At 46.9% G+C, this 14,173-nt stretch overlaps 1 protein-coding gene across 2 annotated transcripts; it reads left to right on the top strand.

Annotated features, from left to right (window-relative positions):
* Positions 1–4,508: 4,508 nt before the first annotated feature.
* CHCT1 (CHD1 helical C-terminal domain containing 1) lies at positions 4,509–13,670 on the top strand. Of its 2 annotated transcripts, none has more exons than XM_059149661.1 (6): positions 4,509–4,675; positions 5,872–5,973; positions 6,222–6,397; positions 6,814–6,961; positions 10,706–10,901; positions 13,385–13,670. In XM_059149661.1, exons 1-6 carry the CDS (start codon positions 4,625–4,627, stop codon positions 13,468–13,470), a joined length of 759 nt encoding a protein of 252 aa, XP_059005644.1. In that variant the 5' UTR covers positions 4,509–4,624; the 3' UTR covers positions 13,471–13,670. The 2 variants fall into 2 exon arrangements, with proteins under 2 accessions (XP_059005644.1, XP_059005645.1); XM_059149662.1 differs by having other exon boundaries at positions 4,511–4,675; positions 6,814–6,913.
* The last annotated feature ends 503 nt before the right edge of the window (positions 13,671–14,173 follow it).

The following is a 14,173-nucleotide window of genomic DNA, read 5'->3' as shown; positions in this document are numbered from 1 at the left end:
ACCTTTTGGCTGCTGTGAATAATGTTGCTATGAATACTAATGTACAAGTATGTATTTGAGTCCCTGCTTTCAATAACATGCAATAATGTCTGTGTTTAACAAACAGCTGGCAAAATTCCTAAAAATTTAATAATTGTCTCTCATGAGTCTGTTAGAGCTAGCTCTCACACAACACTGGAGAGTCCATAATTTACCCAATTCGATCTAAACAAGGGCCAATTTGGGATTCATATCACCACACAGCATCTTCCAAATTTGTCTGATGAGTGGCTGGGACATATCAAAGTATTGATTCCCAGGCCCTCCTGGGAAATTCTGAATCTGAAAGTCTGAGGTGAGGTAATTTTTCTCATCAGAATTTTTCTCAGCCTGAAACACCTGATATTAGGCCCCCACTCTCCAGTATCACCAAACCTAGGCCAAAGGCAGGGGGTACAACTCTGGTGCCCTAGAGGAGAGGTGGTAAGAGTAAGTCCTCTGGGGAGAACTCGTAGGACTTGTAGCAAATTTCGGGGCGGCATATTTTTTTTTTCTCTCCAAAATCCTTCCCAGCTCCAATATTTGTTGGCCATACAATTCTCTCCTGCGCATCTCCCTGCCTCCCATCTTAGGAAAGAACACTTTCCAGAGAGGGGCGAGTGGAAATCATTAGGCCCAGCAATTTAACACCATCTCAGAAGTTTGCATATCATTAAATTGTTTAGAAACATGCTCTGAAGTTACAAGTTTGCCATTCTGTGGTGTTATTTTGATATCCTGACAAGATATTTTTAGAGCACATAAAGCCCAAATTAAAACATTGCTACAAAAAAGAAGAAAAAAACCCAAAGTGAAATTAAAGCAGGGCTCCATAAATGGAAAACTACAGTAAATAGCAGATAGGAGTGAAGAAAAAAGTGCCAAATATTTTTGAGAACTATTCTGAGAGGAGATGAACAGATGCTGCTGATCGGCTTGCAGAGATGGGCCTGTGTCCTGCCAGGGTGAGAGAGAAAGGGGTCACGCCTGTAGGCTCTGCCCTGACAGGCTCTTGCCCCCAGATTAGTGCAGGGGGAACTTCCTTCCCGCTGGCTCAGGCTGCTGGCAGGGGGTGCAGTAAGTCACCTTTACTGGACATGGTCAGGGGTCCCACTGGCCTTCTCCTTAGTCATTGGTTTCTTGGGCCAGGTCTGGAATATGGTTAGTTAGACCTAAAATACCCTTGCCTTCTTCCTTTATCCTTTTTCTCTCCAGATCGATGTGTTTCTGGCATTTCTCAGATGACCTCCTTTTGTGTGCTTCCATGCGCTCAGATTTAAAGACCCACCCATAACGAGAAGGTCTACACCCTTAGATTAAATCTCTTAGATCTTTGGTTCTTAACTTCTTTAGGGCAACAAATCTCTCTGATTACCTGATGGAGGCAATAAATCCTTAAGGAGCTAGTTAAGAGTTTCAAAGGGTTTGTTGACTCCCCAAGGCCTATCGGTGGACCCCATGGCAAGAGACTCTGCCTTAGGTAGTAATAGAGTCACTCATGGTTTTGGGTTATGCCAAGGGATGCTTTGACCTTCAGCTGGGAACTGTCACATTTCCTCTAGATCCAGCACTCCAACTATGGTGTGAATTTGAATGCCCCCCCCCCATTTTCTTGCAGACTTGATACAATTCTAATTAGATAGTTCAGAACAAGGTCAAGGGGTTTCTTTTGCAATGTTAAGATACCCTTGGGTTTCTTATTAAAGAAAAGGATAGAGAGAGTCCTTTAGGGGAATAAAAAGTCTCTGAGTCACTGTCTAACCCAGAGAGAGAGATATGGAAAGATCTTTAAGTTTATGAGAGGACGTATGGGCAGTAGATGCCAAGAGTCATTTTCCCTGAATTTAGGGCATACAACAAGATTTTTGTCCCTAGAGCATAGGGGTGAGACATAATGATTGTGAAGCCAGCCCATTGCCATCAAGGAATATACCATCCTGCATATAGTAGAGGGTGAACAGATTAACATCCTCACTTTTCCAACTTACCTGCCTGAAGTACCTGGCACTTAGAGTTTTTTAAATTAAAGATTGGAGGAATGACTCTGTTCAGTGAGTTGACTTGCTCTAGAGTGTCATTTTATGCTAACCAATTGGATTTTGGAGAATGTCTCCCAAAGACAATGGACTTTTGTTTTAATGTTGAGTATTGAGTCATTATTCCTAGCTGCTGGTAGGCTCAATTGCCTCTTCAGGCTACTCCCTATGCTAATAATAAAACCATTATGGGAACAGGACAGGCACCCAGAGTCTAGGACTTGGTGGAGGCTCTGGGAGGGAAAAGGAGAAATGGAGTGGGGTGAGGGAGAAGGCAAGGACAGGTTAATTTTGAGGTTCTGACTTACTTCCCCCTTCTGAATTGTAAATATTATTTGGGGCAGAGGAGGAATAGATTATATAATATCTATAATCAATTCCTTGTTTCTTTTTTTTACTGTTTTCTTCCAGTCTTAGTCCATATTCATGTCAACTTATCTGAGTTATAATGTAATACTCATTTGTGTTGTGTGTTTTAACTTAGCATTATATGACATTTTTAATGATGTTATTTATTCCTTATGAGTAACTTTTAAAAACAGACTCAGCTCTCCTTTTTTTCCCTGACTGTACATGTAAAGCATGTTATTTTTAGAAATGCAGACAATATGCAAAAAAGGTGAAAAATCACCCTTTATATTTTGAAGTGTATCCTTCCAGACTTTTTTCCTATGCATATATAAATACATACTTCCAAAAACAATCATCTCAGACACGTATTTTTAGTTCTTTCCACATCGTTAAATATAAAGTAGTAACTTTTAAAAAATTTTAATTAGTATTATGTAGATATAGAGTAATATTTTAATAATTAGTAGTATTTCAGTAGTATTTTTAAAATTAATTTTATTTACTATTTAATAAGAGTACTATTTTTAAGTATTGGTGTTCCACAACTTATTTGCCCTTTCTTACTGATTGCATCTCATTGTTTCCAAATTGTCACCACTGTAACAGTCCTCTTTGCACACATCATCTTTCCCTAGGACCAACTCCTAGCAGTAGAATTTGTGGGCCAAAGGGAATGTACATTTAACATTCTGAGTTGTTCCCAGCTGAAGTGTATAAGAGAGCCCCCTTTCCCTTACTCTTGCCAATACAATTTCCTTCTTAATAGCCACAAAAGAGTCCTGGATTAATCTCAGCACAACAGGCTTTCCAGTTTGGAGAAGAGCCACATTCCCCGGGGCCTGTCCCCAGCCACAGTGTCCTTGTCGTGTGCGGGTACCGCCGCCAGATGGCATGAGAGAGAGAGAGAAAGAAAGAAAGAATGAGAGAGAGAGAGAGAGAATGAGAGAGAGAGAGAGGCAGGCCTGGGAGGACTTCGCAGGGCGGGGTGGGGATCCCAGCCCGGCTCCGTTGGCCACCGCGCTGCGACCGAGTGCCGGCGAAGGCAGGGGAGGAGCGGGAAGTAGGGACTTGGAGGGGGAACGAAACGGGACGTGGAGCTCAGCGCCCTCGGGAAGAACATACAGGCTGTGTAAGCGGAGGCTGCAACGGTCTCATCCGCGCCGAACCCCGCCGTGCGCCTATGGAGGCGGCGATCGGACGCGAGGGCCGCGTTAGGGGGCGAGGTCGGGCTGGGATTGCTCGCCTCCCAGCGCCTCCGGGCTCAGCGGGCCAGCCAGACGCCCCAGCTCAAGCGGCTGCACTGCCTCCCGCGGCCCTGGATCCCCCGACGGCGGCGTCGGGGGCGGGGAGAGGGGGTGGGAAGGCTAGGGCGGTCCGGATCTGACCCGGCGCCCCGCGCCCCACTGAGTGGCCTTGGACCTGAGGCAAGTCATCGGACTTCTCTGCGTCTCGGCTCCTCTTCTGTGAACTGGGATCACTGCGGGGACCCACATCAGAGAAGACTGTTGTGAGGCTCAACTGCATTTTTTTTTTTTTTTTTGCAACCTCCCTAAAAACGCTATCACCGTTCAACCAACGCCCAACACAACTGGCTTATTAACCTCCCGGAGGCTACGGAGGAATAAAAGAGAAGACCGGTCTCCGTAGAGGCTTACTGTATTCCATTCTCTCCGAGCACCCTCTAGACCTTCATCCCCAAACCAGAAAGAAACGTTAAAAACCATGGCCCTCATCTCGGGGAACCCACGGTGTAACTGAGGAGTCATGAGTGAAACACACGCAGGAAAATCACTACAAAGGTCTTACCAGGGGTCACAATCACCGGTATCTCCCGAGAGAAAGGGTTCCAGCCCCTCCTGGCCCGTGGGGAGCTCTGACAAAGTCCTGGGTCTACCCAGCACATCTTGCTCGCTTCCCGAATTCCATTCCCAGTTGAAGGAGGTGGCTGGTGGCCACCCCCATCCATTCCCAGTTGAAGGAGGTGGCTGGTGGCCACCCCCATCCATTCCCAGTTGAAGGAGGTGGCTGGTGGGCCACCCCCAAGAACAAGGGCATGGGAGGGGGAGGGGAGCTGTGTTGGTGGTTGCCATGGTTTTGGCTCTGAGTTCTGGAGCCAACCTGCTCACTCCCTGAGACACTCAGGTCACAGAAGCAGTAGGTCAGAAGCTTGAGGGGACAGAAGGAGCATCACTCTGAAGGCCACCAGTGCACCTGTTGAGATGGAGGCCTCAGATGGGCAAGGGGCTGAAGGGGACAAGCCACCAAAGAAGGTGAAATGGGGCTAGGTCGGTGAGGGAAGGAAGAAAGGAGGGTCCTTGAGGGGCTGGTCTTGGAAAGCAGAGAACATGAAATTCAGGGAAGAAAAGAAGAAGAAAAGATGGTGATGTATGAGCTAGCAGGAGACCAAAGGAACAAGAGGTTAATTCATTCAAACAGATGTTTATCGAAGACATATATTCAGGGCAAGATGACTGTTGGTTGTGCAGACACAAGTGCTTGTATATGTGTCTGCATGTGTGTGTGTACACCTGTGTTATGGTCTGCGTGCTTGGTTGTGTGGTGTGAGTGGTGTGTTTACGGAGTCGATCTGCCCAAGTCCCCTCGCTCTGGGGCCCAGAGAAGCCCAGGTTCCATACTCATTCTGTTTGCCTTCCTCCCTTTCCCTGGTCTCTGCCTTCAGAGTGGTCTGGGCCTGGGTCTTCCTTGTTCCCCCTGAACACAGGCAGGAATTAATCCTCACTTTTCTGAGAGGATTTTGCAAAGTCAGGTGCAAACTCTACTGTGTCAGTCTAATCCTGTGCTCTGACTTCAAGTATTATTTTACAGCCACTTTGTCTTAATTAATTTTCAGGTTTTTTGGGGTTTTTTGTTTTTTGTTTGTTTTTTGGCCCCACATTTCCTATCAGAAAGCTCCTTCTCATTACCATCACCATCACATGCTTTCCCAAGTACCAACACACCACTCACATCACACAACCAAGCACATTACTGTGGCTTGATGCTAAAGTTTAGAGGCAGGCCTAGGACTAGGTGTTCAGTAAATGTTCGCAGAATGAATGAGTGAATGACTCCCTGCTCATTCCCCCAAGGTGTCCCTTCAATCTCTTGGTGCCTCAAAGTATTCTCGTCTATAACCAGGAATAATGATAGTTCACCTCACAGAATTTGTGTGAGAATAAAATGAGTTCATGTTTATCAAGTGCTTTGCAAAAGTAGCTACAATACTGTGCTCTAAAGATTATAAAAGAAATGGGTAGGGCATTCTAGGTTTTCTAAGCAGGGATCTTCACAGATGGGTTTCTTTGTTGAGGGCTTCCTTGCCTCCAGGCTGGGCCAAGAAAGAGGTCCTAGGGAAAACAGAGAAGGGCTTTGACTGGAATTTGGACCACTGGTTGTCTCGCACTGGCCCCCTGAGAAGCACTCATCTAAACCCCCCAGCTGACTGCTGCCCCCTGCCTCCTCCTAGGTGACAGATGTACCCTGCTTAGAGAAGAGCTCTGGCACCACCTCCACTGGGAGCTCACTTATACGCCATGCCAAGGGCCTGGGTCAGGACACCTTCAAAATAGTGAGTAAGGGACTCTGTCCCTCCTACAGGCTGGGAGACCTGAGTCGGAAATTGGCAGGCCTCAGACCCATACTTTCTGTCCCACTTGTCACGGCCTTGGCAAGGAAGTGGGGTAAGACTTTGACAAGAGCCTCCTTACTTAACCCACTTAACACTTCCTGGCCCATAATGGTTTCTGGTTGCTTGGGGCTGCCCATCTGCCTCTTTTTTTCTTCTATGGTCTCTCACATCACCTGTTGCCTCCACAGTGTAAAGAATATCTAAGGCCACTGAAGAAGTTTCTGCGAAAGTTGCACCTGCCCAGGGACCTTCCCCAGAAGAAGAAGCTAAAGTACATGAAGCAGAGCCTGCTGGTCCTAGGGGACCACATCAACACTTTTCTGCAGCACTACTGCCGAACCTGGGAGATCAAGCACTGGAGGAAGTAGGGCAGCCTCCTTGTCCTTCCCACTATAGCCATTCCTGGGCCCTGCCAATTCAAGGACACAGCTCAGTCAACTCCCAGAGTATTTCATCTTTATGTGAAAGAGTGAGGATCCTGGAGCAAGCTTGGTGAAGAAGGGGTGGAGAGAAGAGGGTCCTCTAGTTATTCAGGGCAGAGCTGATTCACACAGCTTGCCCACACAGTGGACAAAGAACTCTCTTGACCCTGTCATTGAACAACTGCTGCAAGATGGGGAGTTCAAGGTTTAGCAAATCTCCAGCTCTCCATGTCCCTGACCAAACCCAAGGAGGCAGCACATGGTCTGTTTCTCCCTGGGTGGGTCCTGGACACAAGACAGACACTGAAGGGAGAGGGCCTGTGCTCTGCCTCCCTCAGCCTTGGTTTCTCCCCCGCAGGATGCTCTGGCGATTTGTTTCTCTATTCTCAGAATTGGAGGCAAAACAACTTCGCAGGCTCTACAAGTACACCAAGAGCAACCAGACAGCGAAGTTCCTGGTGAGGCGCTCAGGAAAGCTCCTCCCGGGCCCAGCTGAGGGTTGGCTGGTGTGTTCTTGGATTTTGGGGGGGAGGCCTGGGGCTGAGGGGGCCCTTTCATACTGCCAGCAGCCCTTGACTTGTTTCCACACTCAATGCCTCAGGAAGACCCCCACAGGGGGCAAAGGGGCTGAAGAGGGCAGAGGCTTGGCTTCAAGTTCTTGGTAGCTCTCCACACCCACACTCTGAGGTGGACAGGTGCAGGGACATTCCTGAGGAGCTTTGGGTGGGGATGGTGGAGGCCAGACAGAGAGGCTCAGCCAGCTTGGGGAAGGCTCAAATCACTATTGACAGAAGCTGGCCTGGCTTTGCTCAGAAACAGTGACTCTCAAACATTTTTGACTCAAGTCATGTTCACCCTCTTAAAAACCTAGTGAGAAGCCCAAAAAGCATTTGTTTATGTAGGTTATAGCTATTGATATTTGCCCTATTAGAAATTAAAACTAAAGAAAAAACTTCAAAATATGTACTCACTAATCCATTTTAAAAGAAAAACAAGGACCCTGTTACATTTTAACATAAATAGTTTTTACAAGAAATATCTATATTTTCCAAAACAAAACAAAACAAAAATGTAGTAAGAAGAGTAGCATTGTCTGACGTTTTCGCAAATCTCTTTAGTGTCTGACTTAACAGAAAACAGATGCTTCTGCAGTCTCTTGTGATATGTGATTTGGTTGTAGTACATGAAGAAAACCCAGCCTGGGATGCCTGGGTGGCTCAGTCAGTTGAGCATCTGCCCTCAGTTCAGGTTATGATCCCAGGGTCCTGGGATCTAGCCCCGCATCTGGCTCATTGCTCAGTGGGGAGCCTGCTTTGCCCTCTGCCTGCTTCTCCCTTTATTGTGTGCTCTCTCTCTCTCTCTGACAAATCTTTAAAAAGAAGAAGAAGGAGAAAGAGAAGGAGAAGAAAAAAGCCCAGCCTGTACCAACATATAGTTAGAGAAGAGAGTATTTTACTAACATTTTTAGATAGTTGTGGATATTCTTCTTTGATACCACACCAAAATCCAACAAGTGGCAGCTACTTAGTAGCAATATGGAGTCTGAAACCTATCAATGAATGTTTTAAAATATAAATATATATCCTTTTAGGTTTACAGAAAATTTGGGTAGAAAGTACAGAGATTTCCTGCATGCTAACCCCTCCTGCTTCCCTCGCTTATTAGCGCCTTGCATTAGAGGGGTATGTTTATTACCATCATTGGGCCAGTATTGACACATTATTTAGGACACACTATTAACTAAATAATGTCCATAGTTTACATTAGGGCCCACTCTTTGTGTTGTGCGTCTATAGATTCTTTTTTTCCAAAGATTTTATTTATTTACTTATTTAATTTTATTTATTATCAATTGTTTATTTTTATCAGTTATTTTATTTATTTATTTATTTATTTTATTTATCTCTCTATTTGAGAGAGAGAGAGAAATACAGAGAAAGAGAGCATAAGCAGGGAGCAGAGGGAGAAGCTCTCCTCCAAGCAGGGAGCCTAACGCAGGGCTCCATCCCAGGACCCTGGGATCATGATCTGAGCCAAAGGCCAACTCTTAATTGAGTCACCCAGGCACCCCTGATAGGTTTTGATGATTGCATACTGACCTGTGCCCACCATTACAATATAATACAGAATAGTTTCACTGGAAAAACTGCTCCAGTAGTCATCCCTCCATCATTTCCTCCAAACTCCTGGCAACCATTGATTTTTTTTTTTTTAACTGTCTCAATGGTTTTGCCTTTTCCAGCATATCCTACAATTGGAATCGTACAGTATGTGGCTTCCTCAGATTTGCATCAATGACCTTTTCACACTGGGTTCATTAGAATCCATTGGTTTCTCTCCTGCACTTTGAGTAGGCCCCACTTTTCAGGGGGTAAGCGAGGTTAAAATATTTTGTGTCCCCAGGGGTTCACAGAGCACCGTTTGAGAATCACGAGTTCGAAATAAGAATCATAGATAACCGTTTCTCCGTGCCAGGCACTTTATTTTCCCTCCTGTCATCCTCAAAAGCAACCCTACCTGGTAATTACAAGTAGTGTCCACAGTGTGTAAATGAAGAGGCCAAGCTCTATACAAGAGCTGTAAAGTAACATGATCCAGACCACACAGCAAATGAAGGGAAAAGCTGGGTTCAGAGGAAAGCCCTGCTCTAACTGCAGCTCCCCGCTCTAGCTACCTGGCTTTAACTAAATCCCCTCTCCCTTCAGGTCTCTGTTTCTTCCTCTGAACATGAATGGGTGGATCCTTTCAGGGGCTCTGAATATGAGGTGTTGACATTTTAGTGATTTCTGGGTTTCACTGGCCAGGAAAATTTCAAAAGATATTTTTAGGCTCTCGATTTTAATTTTGCCAAGGATTTTAAAACAAATACCGTAGTTTCATTAAAAACAAATAAGACACTCTAACTCTAGGTTAAGGGACACATGAAAAGATGCTCCACATCACTCACCTCAGGGAAATAGGAAAATGACAACGAGGTGCACCTCAGACCCGTCAGAATGGTTAAAATTAACAACACAGGAAACAACAGGTGCTGGTGAGGATGCGAAGAAAAAGGAACCACCATGCACAGTAGGGAAGGGAAACTGGTGCAGCCACTGTGGAAAACAGTATGGAGGTTCCTCTAAAAGTTAAACATACTACCTTGTGACCCAGCAATTGCACGACGACTAGGTATTTACCCAGAGGAAACAAAATGATTTGAAGGGGCTCGTGCACCCCGATGTTTACAGCAACATTATCAACAATAGCCAAATTATGCAAAAAGCCCAAATGTCCATTGACTGATAAATGGATAAAGATGTGATATATATATATATATATATATATATATATATATATATATAATATATGATATATATGATAAGATCAGCCATCCAAAAGAAGGAAAGCTTGCCATTTGCCGTGGCATGGATGGAGCTAGAGTGCATTATGCTAAGCGAAGTAAGTCAGTCACAGAAAGAAAAACACCATCTGATTTCACTCATGTGGAATTTAAGGGACAAAACAGATAAACACAGGGAAAGGGGAAAAAAGAGGGAAGCAAACCATAAGAGACTCTTACCTATGGAGAACTCTTAAATACAGAGATATTGAGAACTATAGCCGCTGAGGGGTGCTGGAGGAGAGAGGTGGGGGACAGGCCAGATGGGTGATTGGGATTAAGGAGGACACTTGTGATGAGCAATGGGTGTTATACGGAAGTGACGAATCACTAAATCCTACCAGGGAAACCATGTTTTTTTTTTTTAAGATTTTATTTATTGATTTGATAGAGATCACAAGTAGGCAGAGAGGCAGGCAGAGCGAGAGGGGGAAGCAGGCTCCCTGCTGAGCAGAGAGCTCGATGCGGAGCTCTATCCCAGGACCCTGAGATCACCACCACCTGAGCCGAAGGCAGAGGCTTTAACCCACTGAGCCACCCAGACACCCCGAAACCATTATTTTTTATGTTATATTAACTAGAATTTAAATAAAAAATTGAAGCAAATAAAGACACTATATTTCACTCTAAATAGAGGAGGAGGACTTATATTAAAGAACCACCCAGGAAGGAACTGTTGGCAGCCTGGCCTCAGTGTCCGCAGGGTCCTGCCTCTCCCCACTCTGTGACTCATTCCTCCAGCTGGCAAGGCAGGGGGTGAGGGGCGGCCAGACCGCAGTAGTTTCCTCTCTCACGGGCAGGGCTGGGGCTCTGGAAGGTGGGGGCCGCTCTCCTCCACACCCTCCTCAACGTTACGTGCCCATTGCAGGTGGCGTTCTGCCCCTTGGACGCACCGGAGAGCTCCTTGCTGGCCGACCAGGAAGACAGTCTGCCCAAACTCTGCAGTGCCTGGGGCCTGCACAGCAACATCAGCGGCATGAAGGAGAGGCTGTCCAAGATGCAGGCCCCTGGCCCAGAGGCCTCTCTGCTGGGGGAGCCCACATCCGGGGCCCAGGGCGGGCCAGGTAATGCCCACAGGGGTGGGGGCCTGCCTGGAGGAGGGGCCTCCGAGGCTGGGCTGCAACTGGGGATGCTTATCCTAGGAAGTTTGAAGTGTAGAGATAAGTGTAAAAGGGGAGAGAGGAAAATCACCCATACCCCAAGGCTCTGACCGGTCAAGAGTTTGATGTGTTTCCCTCAGCGTTCTGCAGGACTTCCCTCTGGGGGTCTCATGATACAGATGTTTTGGATCCTGAATGTTTCAGGGAACAGTCTGAATGAAGCCACTCTCCCATAGGACTAGAAGCAGACAGCTTTCTAGCAGTCAGGGGTGGGGACTCCCAGGAAGGGTCCAAGCAGAGGCAGGAAGCCTGCTCTCGGTGTTGGGTGGGGTATGGTTTAAGGGACAGGTTCATTCCCACAGTGGGGAGAAAGTTGAGTCAGATGGCCTGAAAATGGCCTTGCCAGCAGCCTTGGTCTCTGCCACGACTGCCCTGCTTGGGCCTCTGGACAGGGGCTCTTCAGTGAGGCATCCCAGCCAAGGTTGGAACCTATGAAGGTCCCTCCTTGTGCACAGAGGAACAAAGCCACTTATCATTCCCGCTTCTGTATCTGGCTTCTGGGACCACAGTTAGCTGCTCTTGCTTTGCTACTGGGGGAGAAAGTGAAGGCAAACAGGGTGGTGTAGGAGCGCATGGTGTGGTCCTAAATTGACCCCAGGTGCTCCTCTGAGGGTCAGGCTAGCTGGGAGTGATGTAGGCCCGCGCCACTCAAGGGGACTTGTCCACGAGTCACAGCTGCCCTGAGTGGGAGAGCAGGAGGGAAAACGGAGTAGGGGCAGTAGGCATGAGTCAAGAAATTACCGAGGCTCAGAACCCTGTCTGGGCTCCATGAAGGCCCTTGGTCCTGGTGCCTAGAGTTTAAACTGAGGAAGCAAAATACACAATGAATTGTCTATTTTTCATTGTGAAATGAAGGCCAGCCCATCATCAAGGCCACAGCAGTTCATGAATCCCATAAGGAAAGCGAGCTCTGGGCTTTGGGGCTAACCTTTTCCCAAACCAGTGCTTGGTATCTCTTCATTTCACCTAACCCTAACCCCTGCAACAACCTCAGGAGATGGGTATTATCCCCCTTTCACAATGAGCCATTTACAAATTTACAATTTACAGATGAGCCATCCGAGGCCATAGGGCAAAGGGTAGGACAAGGCTGGTTGGAGGAGGTAACTCTGGGACCCGCTTTAAAGAAAGGCAAGAGGAGGAGAGGAAGAGGGATAAGGGAGGGAAAGAGAGGGAGGAAAGGTGTGTGCAGAGGTGAGGGGAGATGAGCAGATAGTCTGGGCCTGGAGGTGAATGAAAGAGCAGGTTGGAGAAGTGCAGGACAGGGGCGTAATAGGAAAAAGCCTTGGAGGGTGGGCTAAGAACGTTGACTTTCATGGAATTCTTAAAATAACATTTTGTTCTTACAAACATAAGCAGAGCATGGAAAGTAAGTAATACCAATAGGCAAAAATAAGAAAATGTAGACATATATTGTCCTCACTACTGCTAGCACTTTCCAAATGTTTTTTATACACTTAAATTCATGTATTTTAGCCAAATGAGACCTCACTGCATAGGATTTTGACTGGAACTTGCTTTTTTCAGTTAGTTAGGTCAGCATTCCATGTCAATGTTTTCATCTAATGGTTGGATTAAGTACTTCTTATTCACATTTTTCCAGTAGCCCAAGACATTTTTTGCAACGATTTCCCACTCCTGCATTTGCACCTGGTCACATCTCTTCCATCTCTTTGAACTCAACAAAATTCCCCTTTTCACAATCTGACTCGTTGAAGAGATCAGGCCATTGTTCTGCAGAATGTTCCACTTTTGACTCTTGTTACTTCCTTTTGGCATTTTTAAAAAGCTTGTTCCTCTGTGCATAAACAGGACTTTAGATCGAAAGTCCTGATGAAGTCCCGTTCACCATTTGTTTTCCTGGGATACAGACCAGGTTGTGTTCCTCACATTGTGTTACATGACAAAGCCCATGCTGTCTGGAGGGCCCGCCGTGAAGGGGTTTTGATCAATCAATCACTCAGTCCATCTGTGATATTAAAGGTAACCTTCATGGTGTTTCTTTGGCACCATGTTCAAAAGTCAGTTTTTAAGTAAAAAGCTGGCAGTGGGGTTCACAAATAGTCCGGCCGCCAAGTCGTGGGAACTGGGGCCTGAAAGCTGAGACAGGTGTGGGGAGGACTGAGAGTCAAGCAACATGGTCTAGTCCTGACTCTGACCCTCACTTGCCTAGGGCTTTGGGCAGGGTGGGCTCTGTGCTTGGGTGAGATTCCTCATCTGTAAATCGGGGCGACACCATCTTCCCCTGCCACAGGATGTCTGTGAGAAATCTGTGAGGAAGGGGCAGAAGTTGCAAGTGAAGATAAGATTTTGTCCTTCTTGCCCTCCATGTTACAGACTGAGATTCTCTGTGATATTATCAGGACTGTGTCACCTTCCCTCTTCAGGTTCTCTAAGGAAACTTCCTCAAAAAACAAAACTCAGAAGGAAGAGGATTGAGGAAGCCCCCGAGACTCCAGAGACCTGCGCGTGAGAACAGCCAGCCAGGCCGGGGTGCAGGGCCAGCTTGTCCTGGCTCCCAGAGCACTTGGTCTTGTCTTCAACACCTCTGCACCCTGGGGGCTGGGGGCCAAGGAGGGGAAAGACGAAAACTGTCTGTCAAAAGGATGTTCAGATCTTAGTTATGTCTAAATGGGGTGGGGAAATAAACATCCTTAAGACAGTTCCACCGTACTTGATTAACAGTTATCATGCATTCATTCATTTTTTTAATTTATTAAAAGAATACTTGCCAGATACTTTCTGGGCGGCAGGTGCCCCACGCGAGCACAAATGAATAAGAGGCGATCGCTTGCATCGTGGCCATCCATCACCATCTAGTGTGGGAGACACACAAGGAGAGCGGTTACAGTGGGTTGAGGCCGGTATCAAAGGAGTGATGCGTGCCAGGGAGGGTGCAGTAGGGAGGGGAGCTGGCCTGGAGTGAAAGAGGGAGAATTCGGGCAGCCTGCCCCTATCTTCCGCTCTTGGTCTTCTGGGTATACTGGGTGGCCCGTGGAGTGGGGAGGCGACTGGCAGTGGAATGAGCTGGTGTGACCTGGCGCCTGGGGAGAGACTCTGCCGCCCCCTCCCCCACCACATGCAAAGTGCACAGGAGGAAGAAGCCAGAGAGTCAAGGAGAAACCACATCAGTAGTTGCAGCTAGAATGATGGTTCCAACTCGTGGTCAAAATAAG

The sequence above is a fragment of the Mustela lutreola genome, chromosome 15 (assembly GCF_030435805.1).
Source record: "Mustela lutreola isolate mMusLut2 chromosome 15, mMusLut2.pri, whole genome shotgun sequence".
Lineage (NCBI taxonomy): Eukaryota > Metazoa > Chordata > Mammalia > Carnivora > Mustelidae > Mustela > Mustela lutreola.
This window is presented reverse-complemented; position numbering and strand designations above follow the sequence as displayed.

Bases quoted from the DNA above. Each gene is read 5' to 3' on its own strand.
- CHCT1 (XM_059149661.1), top strand. From the start codon at position 4,625: ATGGAGGCCTCAGATGGGCAAGGGGCTGAAGGGGACAAGCCACCAAAG. The intron at 5,974-6,221 runs GTGAGTAAGGGA...TTGCCTCCACAG, and splicing joins GTCAGGACACCTTCAAAATA to TGTAAAGAATATCTAAGGCC. The intron at 6,962-10,705 runs GTGTGTTCTTGG...TGCCCATTGCAG, and splicing joins GCCCAGCTGAGGGTTGGCTG to GTGGCGTTCTGCCCCTTGGA.